At 37.7% G+C, this 22,983-nt stretch overlaps 1 protein-coding gene across 1 annotated transcript; it reads left to right on the top strand.

The window, feature by feature from the left end:
- Positions 1–1,656: 1,656 nt before the first annotated feature.
- LOC149496294 (uncharacterized) lies at positions 1,657–12,280 on the top strand. Its single transcript, XM_089721318.1, has 11 exons — positions 1,657–1,843; positions 2,105–3,306; positions 3,703–3,953; positions 4,383–5,030; positions 5,163–5,935; positions 6,089–6,214; positions 10,582–10,880; positions 11,189–11,257; positions 11,299–11,544; positions 11,672–11,875; positions 12,020–12,280. The coding sequence occupies exons 1-11, from the start codon at positions 1,657–1,659 to the stop codon at positions 12,278–12,280; spliced, it is 4,266 nt and encodes a 1,421-aa protein (XP_089577444.1).
- The last annotated feature ends 10,703 nt before the right edge of the window (positions 12,281–22,983 follow it).

Here is a 22,983-nt window from a genome sequence, read left to right on the forward strand (position 1 = left end):
AATGTTTAAGTCAGGATTGTTTTAAGTAGTTAGCTTGGACTTGTATTTAATTAAGCCCATTTGGGCCACATTAGGGATAAGCTTGGGGTAACTTAAGTTAATAGCTAAATTAGGGTTAGCTTAGGTTACTTATAATGTTGTAAGAGTTGCACAGCAGCCACCATTGAATTGAAATCAAAACAAAACGTTTTCTTCTTGTTCTTTCAAGAACAGATTGTGTTCTTCATAGAACCAAAATATCCTTAGTAGTTAAGCTTGTGAGTTCTACAAGATTAATTACACCAAGAATTTCAGAGTTGTTTTTAAGAGTACTTGAAGGTAAGTTTCTGATTCTTGTTCTAAATTCTTTGCTTTCTCTCTTCAAGAGTACTTGGGGGTTAAAGGGATTGTCGGGTACTTCCGAGATTGCATGCTTTCCGTTAGATGTTCCTTGTTGATTTGCAAGAGTACTTGTTAATTGGCTAGGGTCGTATCATCTGGTATCAGAGCCAAATCAATGTTTTGGGGTAAGTTCTGTTATCTTAGTTAGGAATTTGAGTTTTCTTGTTGTTGGATTCATTGTTGTTTATCTTCGTGTTTTCTTTTCATTCTGAGATCTACACATTATCTCTTTAGGTCTTGTTGGATCTAGACATTATCTCTTTAGATCTTGTTGGATCTAGACAATTTCTCTTTAGATCTTGTTGGATTTAGATAATTTCTCTTTAAATCTTCTTGAATCTAGTTTTCTCTTTGTATCTTCTTATTGTTTGCATCATTTTCTAGTTACCCTTTTGACTAATTCAAGATCTATCTTTGAACATTCTTGTTGTTTGCTTATTTCTTGATAAAAAAAAAAAAAATCTGGATCTGAATTGGTTGTTAAAGACATTACCTACCTAAAATTGAATTGGGAGACACAAAAATCATTGTTGGACAAAGTCATTACCTACCTAAAGTTGAATTGGGAGACACAAAAGTCATTGTTGGACTAAGTCATTACCTACCTAAATTGAATTGGGAGACACAAACCATCCACTTATACCTTGTTAAGCCCTTACCCTACCTAAATTGGGTCACATTTGTAGGTTAAGTGAGGATATAAATCAAAAACGTTGTGCTACAGTAACTTGCTACAGGAACTCAGAAGCAAACTTGCTACAGTACCTTAAAAAAAAATTTTTTTTTTTTGGGTTTTCTTTGTTTGCTTGCTTTGATTGGGTAGAATTAATTAGGTCCATATTTGGTTTGCTTTGTAGCAAACTAAATTCATACACTATATCCCTAAATCGTCTTTTAAATTCTAGTTTCAATTTCTTGTTTGTGTGCTATCTTTGCTTCATTTAACATTGCTAAAGTGTTATTTGCTTGTTCCTACACTTTAGTTTATTGATTTCTAGCAATACACCTTTCTTATTCTTGTATTGCCATTCAAACATTGTGATTTCTTGATAGAGTTTGTGCATTACTTAATTATATTCTTTGTTTTTCCTAACTTTCTCTTGACTTTTGTAGCAACTTTGGGATTCTGAAGTGCAATTATTCAAGTGGAAAGAGTGGTAAAAGGCTGGAGTGAAACCCACATATTGAAAAAAAAAAAAAGCCAAATAAGGAGAGAAACACGTGAGGGAGTGATAAACTAACTATTTCCTTAGTTTTTTGCAATCTTATTTCAAGATGTCTAATTCATCTAGAGACAAGGATAATAGCCCTCTCAAAGTTGAAGATCCAAAACTACAAGCCTTTCTAGATGCTTTCTTTGGAGAAATGGGACGAATCACTAGGCTTATGGAGAGCTTTAATGACAGACTGGAGATTCAAGAGCAAAAGACAGAAAGACATGACCCTAATGCCACAAGGAGGGGTGCAAGCACTTCCAAAGAGCACTCTAGACAACCTTGGCATGAAGAGTATGAAGAAGAGGATGATGAATGGCATAGAGAGCCTATGTGGGCAAGAGGAGGTAAAAATAATAGAGGAAGAGGAAGAGGGATTGGTAGAGGCCGTGTTTACAGAAATGAAACTTACTATGGAGAGGATGACGAAGAGGTTGACACACCATTAGATGGTAACTTGGGTAACATCAAACTCAAGGTGCCACGTTTCAAAGGCTGAAACAATGCAGACGAATACTTGGAATGGGAGAGGAAGGTCGAGATGATCTTTGAATGCAACAGGTATACTGAAGAAAAAAAGGTGAAAATTGCAGCCTTAGAGTTCCAAGACTATGCTCTATTTTGGTGGGATCAACTTAATCAGAGTCGAAGAAAAGTGGGAAGACGACCTATCCACAATTGGGAAGACATGAAGGAGGTAATGAGAAAACGTTTTCTTCCTGAGCATTATTTCAGGGAGTTGCATCAGAAGCTTCATAGACTCGTCCAAGGAGCCAAATCAGTAGAAGACTATCATAAGGATATGGAGATGTGCATGGCTAGAGCACACATTGAGGAAAATGAGGAGGTGACCATGGCTAGATTCCTAGGTGGCCTTAATAAAGACATAGCTGATGCATTAGAGATGTACAAGTATGATTCCATGGAGGAGATGCTGAATATGGCTATGAAGTTAGAGAAGCAGAGAAAAGGGAAGAGCACCACATCATATAGGGCTGCCAACAACAACAGCAATTCTTGGGGTGCTAGATGGCCTAAAAGGGAGGAGAAAAAGGAGTTTCAAAGCTCTACACAAAAGGGGACAGATTCAGTGCCTAAGGCATTCACGCCTAATGTGCCAACTTATTCAAAGGGTTCAAGTTCCAATACTCCTAGTAGAGACATCAAATGTTTCAAGTGTCTTGGGAAGGGCCATATATCTTCTCAATGCCCTAATAAGAGAGTAATAGTGATTAGGGATGGATACACCTATTCTGAATCTGAGGATGAAGAAAACCCAATGCCACCACTTGAAGACTGCCATGATGATGATGAGGTTGATGATGAAGTTTTACAACCTGAGATGGGACAATTACTAGTTACTAGGCGAGTTCTCAACATGCAAGTTCAAGAGGAGAGCTTAGTACAAAGAGAGAATATTTTCCATACTAGGTGCTTGGTACTTGACAAGGTATGTCTTTTGATTATTGATAGTGGAAGTTGCACTAATGTAGCTAGTTTGAGCATGGTGCAGAAATTGGGTTTGACATGTGTGCAGCACCCAAGGCCATATAAGCTTCAATGGCTAAATGATATGGGTTCTGTAAGAGTAAACAAGCAGGTGAAGGTGCCATTTTCTATTGGAAAGTATAAGGATGAGGTCACTTGTGATGTAGTACCTATGCTAGCTGGGCATATTCTTCTAGGCCGCCCATGGCAATTTGACAGGCGAGTCCAGCATGGCGGGTACACCAACCGGTTCTCCCTAGCCTATTTGGGTAAAAATGTGGTTCTAGCTCCTTTAACACCACAAGAGGTCTATTTGGACCAAAAAAGGATATTAGAAAGTGAGGGGCAGAATTGTATTCAGGGGGAGGGAGAAAATAAAGATTAAAAAAAAAAGGATAAAGAGGCCAAGAGTGAAAAGAAACAATTGAATGGCCCATTGGTGAGTGAAACACCAAGAGAGGGAAGAAAGAAACAAAACATGTATGTAAAAGAGAGAGAGATCCGTAGCAGTGTTGGTGAGGGTAGACCAATCTTAATGATTCGGTTTAAGGAAACTGTGCTTAATTTGCTTGACATTGACACTTCTTCTTTGCCTCCTAGTTTTGTTTCTTTGTTGCAGGAGTTTTCTGATGTGTTTCCTGATGAAATGCCTAGCGGACTACCACCCCTAAGAGGCATTGAGCATCAAATTGACTTCGTGCCCGGAGCCACAATTCCTAATAGGCCAGCGTATAGGAGCAACCCCATGGAGACTAAGGAGTTGCAGCGCCAAGTTGATGACCTGTTGTCTAAGGGATTTGTGAGGGAGAGTATGAGCCCATGTGCAGTGCCTGTATTACTTGTGCCTAAGAAGGACGGTTCTTGGAGGATGTGTGTTGACTGCCGAGCTGTCAACAAAATCACAGTTAAGTATCGCCATCCAATTCCTAGGCTAGATGATATGTTAGATGAACTGCATGGTAGTAAATACTTTTCGAAAATTGATTTAATGAGTGGATATCATCAAATTAGAATGAAGTTAGGTGATGAATGGAAAACTGCCTTTAAGACTAAATATGGTTTATATGAGTGGATGGTTATGCCATTTGGTCTAACAAATGCACCTAGTACTTTCATGAGATTAATGAACCATATCTTACGTGCTTTTCTAGGCAAATTTGTTGTGGTTTATTTTGATGATATACTGATTTATAGCCAATCTATTGATGAGCATATTGAGCATGTTAGGTTAGTATTGATAACTTTGAGAGCTGAAAAGTTATATGCTAAACTACAGAAATGCACTTTTTGCATAGATAGGCTTGTTTTTCTTGGTTTTGTTGTGAGTGCACAGGGGATTGAAGTCGATGAGGAGAAGGTTAAAGCAATTCGAGAATGGCCAACTCCTAAATCTATATCTGAGGTGAGGAGTTTCCATGGCTTGGCAAGCTTCCACCGGAAGTTTGTGAAGGACTTCTCTACTATAGCAGCCCCACTCACAGAGGTGGTAAAGAAGGAAGTTGGGTTCAAATGGGGGGAAGCGCAACAAAGGGCATTTGATACTTTAAAATCCATTCTTTGTTCTGCTCCTATTTTAGTTTTACCTGACTTTGATAAAACATTTGAGATTGAGTGTGACGCTTCTGGTGTAGGTATTGGTGCAGTGTTGATGCAGGAGAGAAAGCCTATTGCCTATTTCAGTGAGAAACTCAATGGAGCGCAACTCAATTATTCAACCTATGACAAGGAGCTATATGCTCTAGTGAGAGCATTGGAGGTATGGCAACATTACCTTCTACCCAAAGAATTTGTCATACACACTGACCATGAGTCTTTAAAGCACCTCAAGGGACAAGGTAAGTTGAACAAGAGACATGGTAAGTGGGTTGAATTCATTGAACAGTTTCCTTTTGTGATTAAATACAAGCAAGGGAAAGAAAATATTGTGGCTGATGCACTTTCTAGGAGGTATGCTTTAATTACTACTCTTAATGCTAAGTTGTTAGGATTTGAGCATATAAAATCCTTGTATGTTGATGATGATGACTTCGGTCTTATTTGGAGTGCATGTGAACATGGGGCATTTAATAAGTTCTTTAGGCATGAGGGGTTTTTATTTAAGGGAAATAAACTTTGTATACCCAAATGTTCTATGCGTGAATTGCTTGTATTAGAATCGCATTGTGGAGGACTTATGGGGCATTTTGGTGTTCTTAAAACATATGATATACTTGCTGAACATTTCTTTTGGCCACATATGCGTAGGGATGTAGAGAAACTGTGTGGTGTGTGCATAGCATGTAAGCAAGCTAAGTCTAAATCTATGCCTCATGGCTTTTATATGCCTTTACCTGTACCTACTTTGCCTTGGACTGATGTTTCTATGGATTTTGTACTTGGATTGCCCAGAACAAAGCGTGGTAGGGATAGTATTTTTGTTGTTGTGGACAGGTTTAGTAAGATGGCACATTTCATTGCATGCCATAAGAGTGATGATGCTGTCCATATTGCTGAGTTGTTTTTCAGGGAGGTTGTGAGATGGCATGGGGTGCCACGTACCATAGTCTCAGACCATGATGCCAAATTCCTTTCTCACTTTTGGCGTGTTTTATGGGGTAAGCTTGGTACAAAGTTGCTGTACTCTACTACTTGTCATCCCCAAACGGATGGACAGACTGAGGTAGTTAACAGAACTCTAGGTACTTTACTTAGAGCGGTGGTTGGTAAGAATCTGAAAACTTGGGAGGATTGTTTGCCTTTCATTGAATTTGCTTATAATAGGTCTATACATTCTTCTAGTGGTTATAGTCCATTTGAGCTTGTGTATGGTTTTAATCCTTTAACTGTACTTGATTTATTTCCTTTGCCTTTAAGTGAAATTGCTAACTTAGATGGTGAAAAGAAGGCTGAATTGATCCAGGAGATACATGCTAAAGCTAGGGCTCATATAGACATGAAGAACAAAAGCTATGTTGACCGTGCCAACAAGGGAAGGAGGCGTGTGGTATTTCAACCTGGCGATTGGGTTTGGGTGCACATGAGGAAGGAAAGATTCCCAAACCAAAGGAAAGGAAAGCTTGCTGCCCGAGGTGATGGGCCTTTTCAAGTGTTGGAGAGGATCAATGACAATGCCTACAAGATTGATCTACCAGGTGAGTATGGCGTGTCTGCTACCTTTAATGTTTCTGATCTTTCTCCATTTGATTATGATTCAGATTTGAGGACAAATCTTTTTGAGGAGGGAGGGAAATGATACAGATCAAGGAAGCAAGGTGAAGGATCCTCTAGCTCTACCCGTGGGGCCAATCATAAGAGCTCGTGCAACCAAGCTACGAACAGCCTTGAATGCATTTGCTCAAGAACAAATCACATTGGAGCTTCAAGATCATAATTATGCAAGATGTGAGATTGAACTTGAAGAAGCACCAAAGCTTGTTATGATGCTTGAGGCGTGCAATGAGGCTGCCATTTGATGCATTTTACATGATTCTATACTTAGGCAAATTTAGGAGGTTGTTATCTTATTATGAGCTTAAGTATGGGTTGTGTAGGGCCTTCGGCCCATTTGCCCTATTTTGTTTAAATTCTTTTAGTGGACTTAATTAATTAAGTGTAAGGTTAGTTGTGCTTATTTTCTAGAGTAGGGCCAGCCTAAGTTAGTTAATGTTTAAGTCAGGATTGTTTTAAGTAGTTAGCTTGGACTTGTATTTAATTAAGCCCATTTGGGCCACATTAGGGATAAGCTTGGGCTAACTTAAGTTAATAGCTAAATTAGGGTTAGCTTAGGTTACTTATAATGTTGTAAGAGTTGCACAGCAGCCACCATTGAATTGAAATCAAAACAAAACGTTTTCTTCTTGTTCTTTCAAGAACAGATTGTGTTCTTCATAGAACCAAAATATCCTTAGTAGTTAAGCTTGTGAGTTCTACAAGATTAATTGCACCAAGAATTTCAGAGTTGTTTTCAAGAGTACTTGAAGGTAAGTTTCTGATTCTTGTTCTAAATTCCTTGCTTTCTCTCTTCAAGAGTACTTGGGGGTTAAAGGGATTGTCGGGTACTTCCGAGATTGCATGCTTTCCGCTAGATGTTCCTTGTTGATTTGCAAGAGTACTTGTTAATTGGCTAGGGTCGTATCACATAAAACACTACTTCAAACTCTAAAGCTAGATAGATGTTATATTTGTGACATCCCGACCTGGCAAAACGATCCTAAGAGGGTGGGTAGAGCGAAACTCTTGGTTAGCTTCTAGGATGGCAGGCTAGCTAGGATAGTGGAATGCGGGACACAGGAATGAATCGAATCATATATTGAAAAGGGGGAAACTAATCATTAGAGGCGTCTTTTGGTGGAATGGCTAGAGAGTTGGAAGAACTCTAGGGTTAAGCATGCTCGCTTAACAGAAAATCTCAGGATGGGTGACCTCCTAGGAAGTTTCCTTTTTCACCTGCGGGACAAAACCGTGCGGGTCTTGCCATCTTGTATAGGCGATTTGGCTTGATCCAAAACGGACAATTCCTTTGGTGATTAGAGTCGGGGCATGACAGTTGGTATCAGAGCCGGACCCCCTCCAGTAGATGTATGGTTCGAGGACGAACCACGCGGAAGCTGGTGGGCCTGTGACATCCCGACCCAGCAAAGCGATCCTAAGAGGGCAGGTAGAGCGAAGCTCCTGGCTAGCTTCTAGGATGGCAGGCTAGCTAGGGTAGTGGAATGCGGGACACAGGAATGAATCGAATCATATATCGAAAAGGGGGACACTAATCATTAGAGGCGCCTTTTGGTGGAATGGCTGGAGAGTTGGAAGAACTCCAGGGTTAAGCGTGCTCGCTTAACAAAAAATCTCAGGATGGGTACAGAAAATCTCAGGATGGGTGACCTCCTGGGAAGTTTCCCATTTCACCTGCGGGACAAAACCGCGCGGGTCTTGCCATCTTGTATGGGCGATTTGGCTTGATCCAAAGCGAACAATTCCTCTGGTAATTAGAGTTGGGGCGTGACAATATTACTAAACGCCATAATTAATTATGATAGTGTTTTAACCCGGTCAAAATATTAAACTCCAAACGTTATTGTCGAACAGGGCCTTAACATGTTAACTTATAACCATTGAAATAAATAGAATATAAAAAAAAGTTTTCTATATGCATATTATATACATACACACAGAGAAAGATTAACGTGTATTATTATTTTGTCTAAAGAATGTGAATTTATGTATGTAGCCCAAACTATATAAACTACAATTACTATCATTTCTAAAATAATAAGACAATTCCTCATATTTACTTCTATTAATTCGTTATTAAATTATTTTATTTAAATTTATTGTGTAAAATAATGTAATTTTTTTAATATAGTAATTAATTTAATTAATATTATCCTTCAGGATATATTTTATTACATGTAAAAATTATTTATTAATATCGAGGTTAAGCATTTAATAAAAATATATCGATCTCTTGCATACTTACTACAATTTGATGAAGAATGTTTCTCATATAAATTTTTAGACCATCTAAATTTTTAAAACAATCTATAATTTGTTTATTTAATGACACTGAAATTACTTGACATTTCGAATATGATGACTTTAGTATTGGCATAAGTTACAAAGTAGCATAAATCAATATTTTTTTCAAAGAATCAATGTGAGAAAAATACATGTCATTATTCGTCTAAATTAAATTAGTTTCATATTCTATTTTGCCACAAAGAATCAAACAATATGATTAGGATATTTTTTCATTTTGACAGATCTTCTCCTCATATTTTCATTATTTGTGGAAGTACTATGCATATCTAAAAGCTCCTAAAAAGAGAAAAAATCTAGATAGTGCTCAAGTACTTGAACAATTGGATCTCTTGTATTTTTGTTTCAAAACTCCAAATGATCTCTAAATACAACTTCTCAAGGATGAGTGCACATGATTAAATGCTTCTGAACATTTTGTGGAGGCTCGTGCTGAAGCTGTGATTGATGGTACCTCAACTTTGAATATGGTACTAGATAATATTTTTTATCTGGATATCCTTTATCTACCAACTAGTATCTATCTACTTAATATTGAAAAAAAAAGGCATAATTTTTTCTTGATTGATATTATAATACACCTTCTGGCAACTTAGGAACTTTCATTTCTGGTGTTTCAATTACATGAAGAAAAACACGAGTGTTATGAGCAGAGCCTTCTCACTCTACTGATACAAATATGAAACACATATCAAAATCATATGCGGCCATCACATTGAATGACGAGTATCATTTTCTTCCTCTATAAGCTAATTGATCAGAATTGGGAATACATGCTGCCACATGTAGGCCTTTAATACATCCAATACAATCTTAGTATGAAAACATTACTTATATAACAAACATAACATAAGAAAAATATTAAAATGTAAAGGATATAACTAACAAAGTATTAACTTTAAATAAGACATGCATCTTTTATCATTTGCTATTTGAGGTAGTATGTCTTTAAAGTCTAGATCTCAATCTTAAAATATCATGTGCAAGACACTTAAAGTCTCGACTAGAAATTATAGTTAAAACATCATGAAATTCTCAATTATTAGAGTCACTCGAACATTGAATTTAAAATGTAGAAAATGAATATTCAATCAATAAAGAAATTAATAACAAAAAAAAAAATCTCCAATTAAAAATTTTAAAGTAAAGTAATAAATTCTAATTTGTTAAAAAAAATGAGATTAAAAGAATAAAATTTATAAAAAAAACAAAATATACTGAAAAGGAGAGTGTCAAGTCAACTTTTCTTAAAATATTTTTGGTTTAGCCTTTATAAATATATAGATATATATTTTTATATTGTTATATTAATGTTTGGAAACTTATTATTATAATAAATAAATTTAATACATTTATAATTTCGGCTATTTGTGGTTGAACCAGGAATAATATTTTTATATTTAATTTCTAATTGGATTGCAGTTAATACTTTTTTAATTAATTAGTGGATTTTTTGATGCGGAGCAACTTACGATTCAATATATAGAAGACTTGGACCATTGCAAGCATAAGAAAAAGGGACATGCCCGTGTCCCATGACAGCGCGCCCATGCCGTCCCCTAGAGTTTAGTTTCTATTGACGTATCCAGTTACATTTTTTTGTTTTATTTTTAGGATTTTATGATTCAACCCAAACCTATGAATAGTTTGCGCTGTTATTTTGAGGCACACATTATTTTTAAACATCATTCACATTCAATAAACTTCTTAGCAAGTTTAGTTCCCTAATTTTATTCGTCAGATTAAACGATATTGATCAAAACTCCTGATAGAGTATGATCGTCTACCCATTAACATTACCATTCTGCGTTATTTGGTATCAGAGCCTCCATGGCCGATAATCATGATGCATGATTTATAGCCTTAGAGACGAAGTTTGAAGATACAGCAGAACAAATTAGACAGTTAACCCTCGCAATATAATGAGGCAACCCTCAACCTGCAGCTACAGCAGCAGAACTGATTCTATAGCAACCAAATTCGGCAGTGACTCCTGGCAGACGTCTTGCCGCTCATTATCCTGAAGATCGATCAGATTTTAATGCACTACTAGATTATGGGAGGTGCCAAAATCAACTTGATAGAGGCCAAAATTACAAAGGTAGTGGTGAGAATCTTCATGATGGATACAAAATCAAGGTAGATCTTCAATCCTTTTCGGGATCTTTAGATGTTGAAAGCACCCTTGATTGGTTAGCAAAGGTAGAACGTTTCTTTGAGATCATGAATGTTGAAGACGAGCGTAAAGTGTCCATAGTGGCATATAAACTAAAAGGAGGTACAACAGTATGGTGGCACTCGGTTCAAAATGAATGCTATCATTGAAGGATTGAACCTGTGCAAGATTGGATTTTAATGGAACAGTTGATTGAGCAGCGTTTCCTCCCTAGTGATCACTCCCAAATACTATATAACAGATATCATGATTATTTTTAGGGAAATTGAAAGATTGATGAGTACATTGAAGAATTTTTGAGATTGCAGGTTTGATGTGATATGTGAGACCGAATCCCAACAAGTGGCTCATTATCAGAGGGGATTGAATCATGATATAATGTGTATGATGGGGGTATCTGTGACTTTTACTTTGGCAGATGCAATTGAGATGGCCAAATGTGCAGAAGATAGACTTAGCTGGTAGCCGCGACAATCACTTAATCATAGTCAGAGTTTCAGACAACCCTATTCATCTGAAAATCAGCAGTCTAGTAGTAATTATGGTGGACAGAGTTCAAGAGCATTAACTCTTGCTAATAATCAGAACGCACGACAGGTTCCGACAGAGGAAAAGAAAGACCCCCAAGGAAAGGCTCCTATGGCTGATGATGGACGTCAACAGGTAAATGTAGTTGATGAGGTGGCTGAGTTTGAAGCAATAGAAGACAAAAAAGATGGAACCACGGCTGGTTCAGAAGATGGTGAAGTTTACATATGCTGTTCAGAAAATATTGTACTCTCCAAAATAGGAAGGCGAAACTCAATGAAGGAAAATTTTCCCAACCAAATGTCGTGTTGGAGAAGCAATGTGCCGACTCATTATCAACAGCTGTAGCTGTGAAAATTTGATACCCAAACAGCTGGTTAAGAAGCTAAATTTGCCCACAGAACCGCATCCTTTGCCGTACAAGGTAGGGTGGATTAAGGAGGGTCCGACAATTGAAGTCAACCGGATTTGCAAAGTTCCTATCTCAATGGGTAAATTGTACATAGATTCTATTACCTGTGATGTTGTGGATATGGATTCTTGTGGAGTATTGCTAGGTCGTCTGTGGCAGTTTGATGTATATGCAGTGCAAAAGGGGAGAGAAAATTCATACCTGTTCACTTGAAAAAATAAGAAAATCACTTTCCTACCTTTTGGATCTTCTGCCAAAGCTTCTAGAGTGGAGGAGAAATCCTTAGTAGCTATTTCTTCAAATGTGCAGGAATTTTCAAGTGCGATTGAGAAGTTCAGAGGTATGTTAGTCTTGTTGATCAGACCGAAGACAGATTCTAAAGAAAAGGCACTAGTACCTCCACCTGTAAAGGAGTTGTTAGATGAGTTCCATGCCATAGTTGAAGAACCATCTACACTTTTGCCTTTGCGGGACATCCAGCATCAGATTGATTTCATCCCTAGATCAAAGATACCGAACCTGCCTCATTACAAGATGAATTTGAAGGAGAGCCAAATTCTTCAGGAATAAGTGGAAGAATTATTGAAGAAGGGACATATCAGAGAAAGCATTAGTCCTTATGGAGTTCCTGCTTTATTGGTACCGAAGAAAGATGGGACTTGGAGGATGTGTGTGGATAGCCAAGCCGTCAATAAGATCACGATACAATATTGATTTCCTATTCCTCGTCTGGAGGACATGTTGGACCAACTGTCAAGATCTATAGGGTTCTCTAAAATAAATCTTCACAACGGGTATCATCAAATCAGAATCAAGATGGGCGATGAATGGAAAACCGCATTCAAGAATAAGGAAGGGTTGTATGAGTGGTTGGTTATGTCGTTTGGGTTGACCAATGCACCGAGAACATTCATGCGTCTTATGATTCAGGTTTTGCATCCTTTCTTGCTCAAATTTGTGGTCATTTATTTTGATGACATTTTGATTTTTAGTCGTAGTGAGGAAGAACATCTTCACCACCTTCGACTAATGTTGAGCACTTTGCAAGAAAATGAGTTATTCTTCAACCTGCAAAAGTGCAGCGTCATGACAAAGCAGATTCTGTTTCTTGGCTATATTCTTAGCTCGAAGGTGTGAATACCCAAATTTTGAGGCTCAGAAAGCCTGTTTTCCCGGACTGCAAACAGTCCGGCCGGACCGGAGGCTATTTCGGAAGTTCACCGAAAATATGTCAATATGGTACTTAAAACGTCCGGAATATCGCGAGGATTGAAGAACAGGTCCCGGAATATTTTTCGGAGGTCCGGAACTCCCAAAAAAGCCCTCGGAACGAGGCACGGTGTCCACACCGGCCGCGGTGGCGCCGGCCGCCGGGAACGGCGGCGCCTGCTGTCGGCCACGGCGGAGCCGGCCGCCGGGAACGGCGGCAGCAGCCGCCCCACTCCCTGGGCAAGGCCTGCAGCCCAGCGCGGGCGAGGCCTGCCGCCCCGCGCGGGCGAGGCCTGCCGACCAGCGCGCGCGGGGCCTGACGCCCCGCACGGGCGGGGCCTGCCGCGCGCGCGAGCGAGGCCTGTCGCCCCGCGCGGGTGAGGCCAGCCGCCCAGCGCGCGCGGGCCTGTCGCCCCGCGCGGGCGGGGCGTGCCGCCCAGCGCACGCGGGGCCTGTCGCCCCGCGCGGGCGAGGCGTGCCGCCCAGCACGCGCGGGACCTGTCGCCCCGCGCAGGCGGGGCCTGGTCCCCCCACGCCCCTGGGCGACACCTGCCGCCCAGACCAGGCGGGGCCTGCTGCCCCACCGACTGGGCGGCAGCTGCCGCCCTCCCAAGCGGCACCCCCCGCCCAGCGTGGGCGGGGCCTGCCGCCCCACCGACAGGGCGGCAGCTGCCGCCCTCCTGGGCGGCACCTGCCGCCGAGACAGGGCGGGACCTGCTGCCCAGCCCCCCTGGGCGGCAGCTGCCGCCCTCCCGGCGGCACCTGCCGCCCGGGACCCGAAAATGGCCTATAAATAGGCCATTTTCAGCCATTTTCTGGTACCCCTGTCTGTGTTGACGGACGAATCCTTCTCCCTCTCACGCTCCTTGCGTTTTCTTTACCGCTTTTTGCATTTAATTTAATTTTTATTGCATTTTTATTGTGATATTTGGACATTAAAATTAAACAAATTAAAATTAATTAATATTTCCTAAGCGAGGAGCTTAATCGGGAGTTAAGAAGCGGTCGTCGATTAAATCAGGTATGTAAACAAAACTCTGCCTATTTAATTTTAGCACTTCATGCATATTTCTCTTCTACTCTTAATAATTCTACAATTGCATAAATGCATCCACGTCATTATTTTTGGTAAATAAACTGCCTTAATTAATTTGATTAAGCTTAAATGCCCGGTTAATCAATAATCGTGGTATTAAAGTTTAAATCCGACAATATTGGCTAAAAGAGCCTAGTTAATTAATAACTACGGTTCAATTGCCTTATTTCGAATAAATCTGGCTTAAGTTCAATTAATCAATAATTGTGGCTAAAAGCCTTAATCAATCACGTTTCGACAATAAATTGTGATTAAGCTCGAATGCCCGATTAATTGATAATCGCGGCATTAAAGCCTAAATCGCACATTTTGGCAAACTAATTGCCTAAAACAACACATTTTGGCCAAAGGCCTTAAAATCAACCATTTTAGCGACAAATCGCTTAAATTAATCAATCTTTTGGCCAAAGGCCTTAAAATCAACCATTTTGGCGAAAATCGCCTAAAATCAACATTTTTGGCATCAAATGCCTAAAATCAAATCAATCAACTCTTTGGCAAAATGCCTAAACAAAAATCATGCACGAAGCATACACACAATCATGCATACACAAAATCATGCACAAAGCATACACAAAATCATGCACAAAGCATACACACTCATGCATAAAGCATACCCATTCAAAGCCCTTCAAAGAAGGCCTATCGAACTACGTTGACTTTGATCTTCCATTCAAACGGAAGTACATAGGCACGTTCGGGATTTCACCCCGGGTGGCAAGTCGAAATCACTTAAACATTTCATTTGGTCCAATTACATCATTCACCTTGCAAAGCATTTATTCATCGGTTAGTTTATCAGCATGACATAGTCTCGGGATCCACCTCGGGTTCGCAGACTGTGCCTTAAACATTGGGATAATTAATCTAGCAACTAGGTTAATTAAAATTGGAGTCACATAGGGTTTTTTCCTAGTTTACCCTGAAATAATTAAACAAGGTGGCGACTCACACACATCACGTGTATTTCTTCTCATTCATCATATGCATCACATGCCTATGACATTTGGGGAAGGGGTTCACAGAAGGCGATACATATTGATGATAGGAAAATTGAGACCATCCGAAATCGGTCCATCCCAAAGAATATCACTGAAGTTCGCAGTTTTCATGGCCTTGCTACTTTTTATAAGCGATTCATCAAAAAATTTAGCAGCATTGTCGCTCCCACTATAAATTGTTTGAAGAAGGAGAAAGTTCATCAATTTATATGGACCAAAGCTGTAAACAAAAGCTTTAAAGAAATTAAAGATAAGTTTACTTCCGCCCCTATTCTTACTTTACCTAATTTTGATAAATTGTTTAAGGTAGATTGCAATGCTTGTGGAATTGGAATTGGTGGTGTGTTATCACAATCAAGAAGGCCCATCGCATTCTTTAGTGAAAAACTGAATGAAGGTTAGACAGAGATGGTCTACTTATGAGAAAGAGTTGTATGCAGTTTACAAGGCATTCAAGACTTGGAACATTATTTATTGGGGCGAGAGTTCATTATTTACACTGATCATCAAGCTTTAACTCATTTTAAAACTCAGAAGACTGTGAGCAAGATGCATGCGCGTTAGGCAGCTTATTTTGGAGCTTTTCATTATGTTATTAAGCACAAATCGGGTACTTATAACATGGTGGCGAATGCTTTAAGCAGTAAAGCCGCTTTGTTGATTACAATTAGGCAAGAGAATATGGGGTTTGAATTTTTGAAAGATCTTTATGCTTCGGATGAAGATTTTACTGACATATGGGCTAAAATCCATGCTAATCAGCCTATTGATGGATTCTTGGTACATGATGGGTATCTAATCAAAGAAAACAGGTTATGCATTTCTTGGTCTTCCATCTGGGAAAAACTAATCAGAGAAATGCATGGAGGTGGGTTGAGCTGTCATCTAGGGCATGATAAAACTATTATGGGGTTAGAGAGTCATTTTTATTTGCCACAATTGAAGAAGGAAGCAAGGAAGCTGGTACGTAAATGTTGCGTTTATCAGACACAAAAGGGTCATTCTCAAAATACCTACCTATACACCCCGTTGGCGATGCCGGAACAACCGTGGGAGGATTTGTCTATGGATTTCGTGCTGGGTTTACCTCAACTCAACGCGGAGCTGATTCTATTTTTGTTGTTGTCGACAGATTCTCCAAGATGGCACATTTTATTCTTTGCAGGCAAACTAGTGATGCCTCACACATTACCAAATTATTTTTCCAGGAGATTGTTCATCTGCATGGCATTCCTAAAACCATCACATCTGACTGCGACTTGAAGTTTCTAGCTCATTTTTGGACAACTTTGTGGAAGAGATTTAACACTCAACTTCATTACAGCAGTACCGCTTACCCGTAAACTAATGGTCAAACTGAAGTGGTGAATCGAACTCTTGGTAACCTCCTTAGATGCATTTGCAGTGAGAAGACGAAGATGTGGGATCTTGCTCTTGCTCAAGTAGAATTTGCTTATAACAGTTCTGTCCATAGCTCCACCAAATTGTCTCCTTTTGTAATTGTCTACTGGAAGGCTCCAGCCCATACTATTGATCTTCTTTCCCTCCCAACAGGTGTAGAGAAGAGTATTGCAACTAATAACTTAGCTACCGAGCATGTCGAGGTGTTCAAACAAGTGTAGCAATTCATCACTGCTGCTAATGAAAAATATAAAACTACAGCTGATAAACACTGATGTTATAAGTCTTTTACCGTGGGAGATTGGGTTATGATTTATCTTCACAAGGAGCATGGTAGAAGATAGAAGAAGCTTGATTTTGAAAAGATTGGTCCATTTCAGGTGCTTCAGAAAATCAATGATAATGCCTATGTGATTGACCTGGCTAACGACATGAAGATTTCCAAGACTTTCAATGTTGCTGATTTATTCCCATTCTATCCTGATGATCATCACTCGAGGTCGAGTTCTTTTCAAGTAGAGGGGATTGATGCGGAGCAACTTGCATTTCAATATATGGAAGACTTGGACCACTGCAAGTCTAAAAAGAAGGGACACGCCCGTGTCCCTGAGAGCATGCTCGTGCCTCTCTCTGGAGCTCAGAACAAAAACACACTCGAGACTAAGAAGACATGACACGCCCGTGCTGCCCCCTAGAGTTTAGTTTCTATTGACATGTCCAGTTGCATTTTTGTGTTTTACTTTTAGGGTTTATGATTCAGCCCAAACCTAAAAAAAGGTTGCGTTGTTATTTTGAGGCACACATTATTTTTAAACATTATTTACATTTAATAAACTTCTTAGCAAGTTTAGTTCCCTAATGTTATTCGTCAGATCAAACGATATTGATCAAAACTCCTGAGGAGCATAATCGTCTACCCATTCACATTACCATTCTACGTCATTTTTTTAAATCTTACACAATAAGATTATGAGCGTTGATAGGTGGAACGATCCGTTCCATGGCATGGCAATATTATAATGTTAAAGTGGGCAATGTAGGGTAGTCCAATAAGTTGTTTGTATAAGTAATAGAGCATGGATAGTACTTGTAATTTCCAGTATAATGTGAGGGGTAAAAGAGACAGTCAAGTATACTAGGACTTTTGTTATTTTGAATTGAATGCTTTCAAACCCACTTGTCGTAGCCAGATTGGGGTTGTAATTCCTAAATTAAGAAAGAGAAAGTTTAAGCGCTGGTGATGTGACAAACGAAGAAAATGATTAGATTCAGAGGGATAAAGCTACGATGCAAAATTCAAATTAGAAGCTATTAAAGGGTGAATAGTAAGAAAACGAAAATGTAAGGCGGAGGCTTCCAAGCATGAAATTGAGGCATTGTAGAAATGAACACTGGTTGGGCAAATGAAGTGTCATTATGCATCATTGAACCATTAAAGAGAAAAAAAACTGAGATGATGAGAAGGAGCAACAACTGTACTAAATAAACTTAAACAGAACTTTGTAGAAAAAAAATTAAACTTTGCTTGACTTCTAATCATATCAATAATGTGTTGAATTGACATTGTGTAAAGTGGGTAATATTAAGCTGAATTTAAGTTGCTTGGTATGCTTGATTTTGTAAGACATTTTTCATATATATTGCTTCTCCCTTAGCTTTTCCCATCAATTATGTACTTAGTTTTGTTAGAACCAGTTTTGTAAGTAATATAGTGAAATTTTTGTTTCATGGTAAATATTGTTAGGGGATGTTCTTTTAGATAAACTAATAATTACACAAGATGGTTGTAGAAGATGATGAGGTATTATTAGTTTAATTACTTTTGTATTTAATTCCAGTATTACAAGCTATGTATAATCTCAGAAGTTGTCATCCAATATTAAGAAGTCATTCCCTTTATCGAAACTATATTTGATGTAGCTAAAATAGATATTCGTAATTCTGTGCAAAGCGAAAACATAACATGTTCCTTTATGAAAGCTATCCTTATATATATATATATATATGGACTTTCAGTATAGTTGAAGAGGTAGAGATAATTGGTATTAGAGGTGAAGCACTAGGTGGAACATTATCCAAAATTAAGGACAACAGTGCTGATGGTGGTAACATATACATTGAACCAAAGGTTGGTACATTTTTCCCTACAATTAATGAGCTTGTTGAATTCTACCAAGCATATGAAGGCTCAAGGATTCTGCATGAACAAGGTATTGAGAAAGAAAGATGTAAACGGAGTTTAACAATTTTATACAATTGGATGTCCTCATGGACGAAAAGTAAGGATTGATAGCAGGTCAAGAGAAAGAAAAAGGCAATCTATAAGAATTGGATGCAAAACAAGAGTTTGTATTTTTGCACAAAACGACGGAAGGTGGCGAATAAATAAGGTGATACTGGAGCACAACCATGAAATGAACCCTAACAATTCTAGATTCTTGTAAAAGCATCGGCATATATTGCCTCATGTGAAGCGGAGATTAGAGGTTAACGATAGTTCTAGAATTCAATCGTATAAGACATTCCTCTCACTTATTACTAAGGCTAGGGGCTATGACATAATGAGGTATTCTGAAAGAGATTTTTGAAACCATTTAGGCACAGTTTGAAAGCTCTAACTAAAGAAGGGTGATTTAGAATTAGTTCATTCATTATTTAGGATAATGCAACAAAGGGCAAAGAACTTTCTACGAAATTGCAACAGACAAGGATGGTCATATAAAGAACATATTCTGGGTTGATGCATATTATCAATTTGCTTATAAGGAATTCGGCGACGTGATTTCGTTTGACACGAGTTATCTAGTAAATAAGTACTAAATGCCCTTTTTATTGTTTGTTAGTGTTAACCACCATGGACAATCGATATTGTTAAGTTGCATACTGCCTTGTAATGAAAAAAATATAGAATTTAGTGTGGGTATTTAGGCAATGATTGTATTGTATAGGGAACATTTCATCACCTGCTATTATCAGTCACTAGTGTCTAAGTATAGCAAAGGTGATCTAGATAATATTCACTAAAGCCAGGCATCGGTGGTGCCTGTGGCACATAAGGTCCAAATTTCTTGAGAAGTTGAAGTAATGCAAGCCTTATGATGACATCAAAGATTATTTCATGTACTTGGAATATGATAGCTCCTTAATTGAGGAGTCTGAAATGGGGTGGGCTTCGATGTTAGAACGTTTTAATTTATATGAGCATTCTTGGCTTAAAGACATTTGGGAAGGGAGAGATAAATGGAGTTTGTATATGTTAGGATGCATTTTTGGACATCGATGTCGTCTATCCAAATTTGTGAGAGCATGAATTTAAATTTTGATAGTTATATACATTCAAGGAGCACGCTAAAGCAGTTTGTTGAACAATATCAAGTGACTTTGATGGATAAAGTAGAGAAAGAAACAAAAATGAACTTTAATTCAATGAATGACAACCAATTGGAAATATTAACGAAAAAGGCTGAGAGGTTTTATCTCAATCGAGGGATGAGTTTCTTTCGGTGATCGTTGGGTAGAACGAAAGGATCTTCACTTATCTTATTTCAAATTATGGTCGAGATGGTGACTCTACTGTGGAAAGGGCTGCTTCTTTCTTGCTTAATTGGGGATTTCCATTCACTGGTGCATATTTAAAGTGCTCTCTAAACTATGTTGGATAGTCACCCATCACACAGATTCCAAAGTTTAGCGGTTATGCAATAGAGAAATAATTCTAGATGGTTTACACACATGGAATCTATGTGAAAGTCTGGAAGGAATTCTAGAAAATGATATATTATAGTTCATCTCATGTGCAATCAATTCGTAAGTGGAAGGTTGATTGCAAGATCTACATCAAAGACGCCGGATATTGGAAGCGAGTGCATTATGATGTGAACTATGACAGTTTGAAGAAAGAGATCAATTGTAGTTGCTTGTTTTTTGAGACCATGGGTCTGTTATGTGCACACTCGTTATGTTTCCTAGTTAAGAATGACGTGGAGGTATTGCCCAACAAGCACATACTCAATAGATGGAGAAAAGATTTGAAGCATTGCCATAGCAAGATAAAGTCACATCTATTTGCAAGCAATATTCAGAAGAAGCTACAAAATTGAAGGCACTAAAAGAATTGTTTAATGTTGCAGCTGATTTATCATGTGGAAATGAGGATATATATTCATGCACATTAAATTCACGTACCGGTCTAGTAAGAAAACTACAAAAATGGGATAATCCATATCTTGGGGAAAAAACTGTAGCTGTTGTTAAAAATCCACCTATTAGGGATGAATCGGCATGTGTAGGATTGGATGAGCAAGGTTCGAATGTTTATATTGACCCAATAATTTCAAAGCGGTAAGGGCGACGTAAAAACAAATGTAATAAGTCTTGTATGGAGAGTAATAATAAGAACAATAGAAAGAAATCCTATAGAAAGAATTAGGACAGTAACAAAACTGGTCCATCCATAAAATAAAATGATTTTGCAATTCGAGAGATAAGCTTCATCCGTAACGATTATTCAAATTGAATAGATTACAAGATGGTAAGATATTATATTTATATGATTAAAATACGATACACATTAGTAATTAAAATGGTATAAAGATTATTGAAGTTACTTGTGCCCAAGTTAAGTTTCATGCTTTTTTTAGTTATGCCATTTTGTTAATTTAATCTAAGATATCAGTACTGCTAATCCTGGCAACTTTATAATATTTTTGTTATTTGAGCAGATGTTGAATTTGTAGTTGATAACTATTTGAAACTCTTGTCATTAAATGGAATAAACCTTTATGTAGTTTGTTTGTTGTTAATTTTTGATGAACAACAATTATTCAATTGTAAGTAGAAATTTTTTGTAAGTAAAATGATTTTGACTATTCCATTATTGTTGATTTTCGTTCATGGCAGGATACTGATTTCGAGTCACATGTAGAAATTAATTTATCTCATCTTGTCCATACTCGAGGGGCATATCAATTCACAATGGAGAACAAATACCCAGAAAACTATTGACCGAATCTTCAAGTGTTCATGGTTGACCTTTTATGTATGATGGTTGGTGTAGTATGAATGAGGAGGATAATGTAAGATGTGACCTATAATTTGTATATGTTGATACATTAATATCTAATTTCACCATAAGGATTATAGGAAATTGACGGGAAAATTTGCAAGTGCACAAAATTGCAATAAGTAATAAAAGGCGAGTAGAGTATCATTCGACGAAAATTGTATACCAAGTACCAAAATTATATTATTCTAATATTATTTAAATGACAATAAGGGCAATTTTTGCAAAAATTAAATTAAAGAAATAAAGAGAATATTAAAAAGAAATTAAGCAAAATAATTTATTGAAAAGAAATCAAGGATTAAAGGCTATTAGAGATTTTGACTTTACTTAATTCTATCCAATTTAGTTTATTAGTTTGATAGTCAATTTTAATTGTTCAAGAAGAGAAACAACTTAAAATTGCTAACAAACTCTCCCGATGCATTATTAGCTATTTTAACTTGGTATAATTACCTATATTTCAATAGTACAATCAAACATGAATTAAATCATTAAGTTTTATTGTTATTTATGAATTCATAACTTAAAGTCATTAATTTATGAAAACCCCCATGAGTCAGATCATATAGCTTTTGCATTAAGTTATTAATCCGATGTAATTTATCACCTTTCATATCAAAAACCCTTCTTTCGATAGTGATTAATGAAATAAATCAATCCAGGGAAGAAACTCTGTCTGGAAGTAGTAAGTGCAATAATAAATTATACCATGAACAAAGAAAATCAAATGTAATATTATAAATTGAAATCGAATTTAAGCTTCATCAAATCCCTGGTATATGAGTTTTGTTCAATATAGTAATTAAATTAAACTCAAATAAACTTTGTAAATAACCCCATAGTTAATATGAGTATTGAAAATAAAATAAGACTAAGAATTTAGAAATAAAAACTAGTAATGAATAGCGTGGACGGATTCCTTGAATTTTTACATAAAGTTGAATGCTTGAAGTCTTAAAAGAAAGAAAATTACGTATACTACAAGAAAATCGCCGAATAGCAACAGATTAGTCCATTTCCACATAGAAATGGATTGGAAACGGACAATGGACTCCAATTTCTGATTAGATTTATGAATAGATTGGCAATGGATTGGAAAAGGATTAGCAACAGATTCTTTTAACGAAAATGTCCATTGCTAATGTTGGCGAGAAATCAATGTGTAACTTAGGAATGGAGTTAGAAATGGATAACAAATCGTTGCTAAAATCATTGTGAAAAGCGCCATTCTCCTTAGCCACGGATTAGAAGTAGAGTAGAAACGGAATACAGAAATGGATATGATATCCGCTGCAAATATTTTTCCACACATTTTATTATATCTGTGTGACGACCTGAAACTATAGTCCGGATCGACACTAGAGCACAGGTAAGCATATATAAGGCCCCCGAGGCCCGCAATAAACTTAAACCACTAAAATCAACCATATCAATATGGATTTCAAAAATTTAGCCCATATTGCCATGCATAATAAATCTCATAATTATATTATACTTTGGC

This window comes from Jatropha curcas, chromosome 5 (genome assembly GCF_041381405.1).
Source record: "Jatropha curcas cultivar XTBG-Jc1 chromosome 5, XTBG_Jcur_1.0, whole genome shotgun sequence".
In the NCBI taxonomy this organism is placed as follows: Eukaryota; Viridiplantae; Streptophyta; class Magnoliopsida; order Malpighiales; family Euphorbiaceae; genus Jatropha; species Jatropha curcas.

Excerpts from the sequence above, each read along its gene's own strand:
- LOC149496294 (XM_089721318.1), top strand. The coding sequence starts at position 1,657 with ATGTCTAATTCATCTAGAGACAAGGATAATAGCCCTCTCAAAGTTGAA. Across the intron at positions 3,307-3,702 it reads CATGGCAATTTGACAGGCGA|GAGTTTTCTGATGTGTTTCC; the intron begins GTCCAGCATGGC and ends TCTTTGTTGCAG. Across the intron at positions 5,936-6,088 it reads TTTATTTCCTTTGCCTTTAA|TTTGGGTGCACATGAGGAAG; the intron begins GTGAAATTGCTA and ends CTGGCGATTGGG.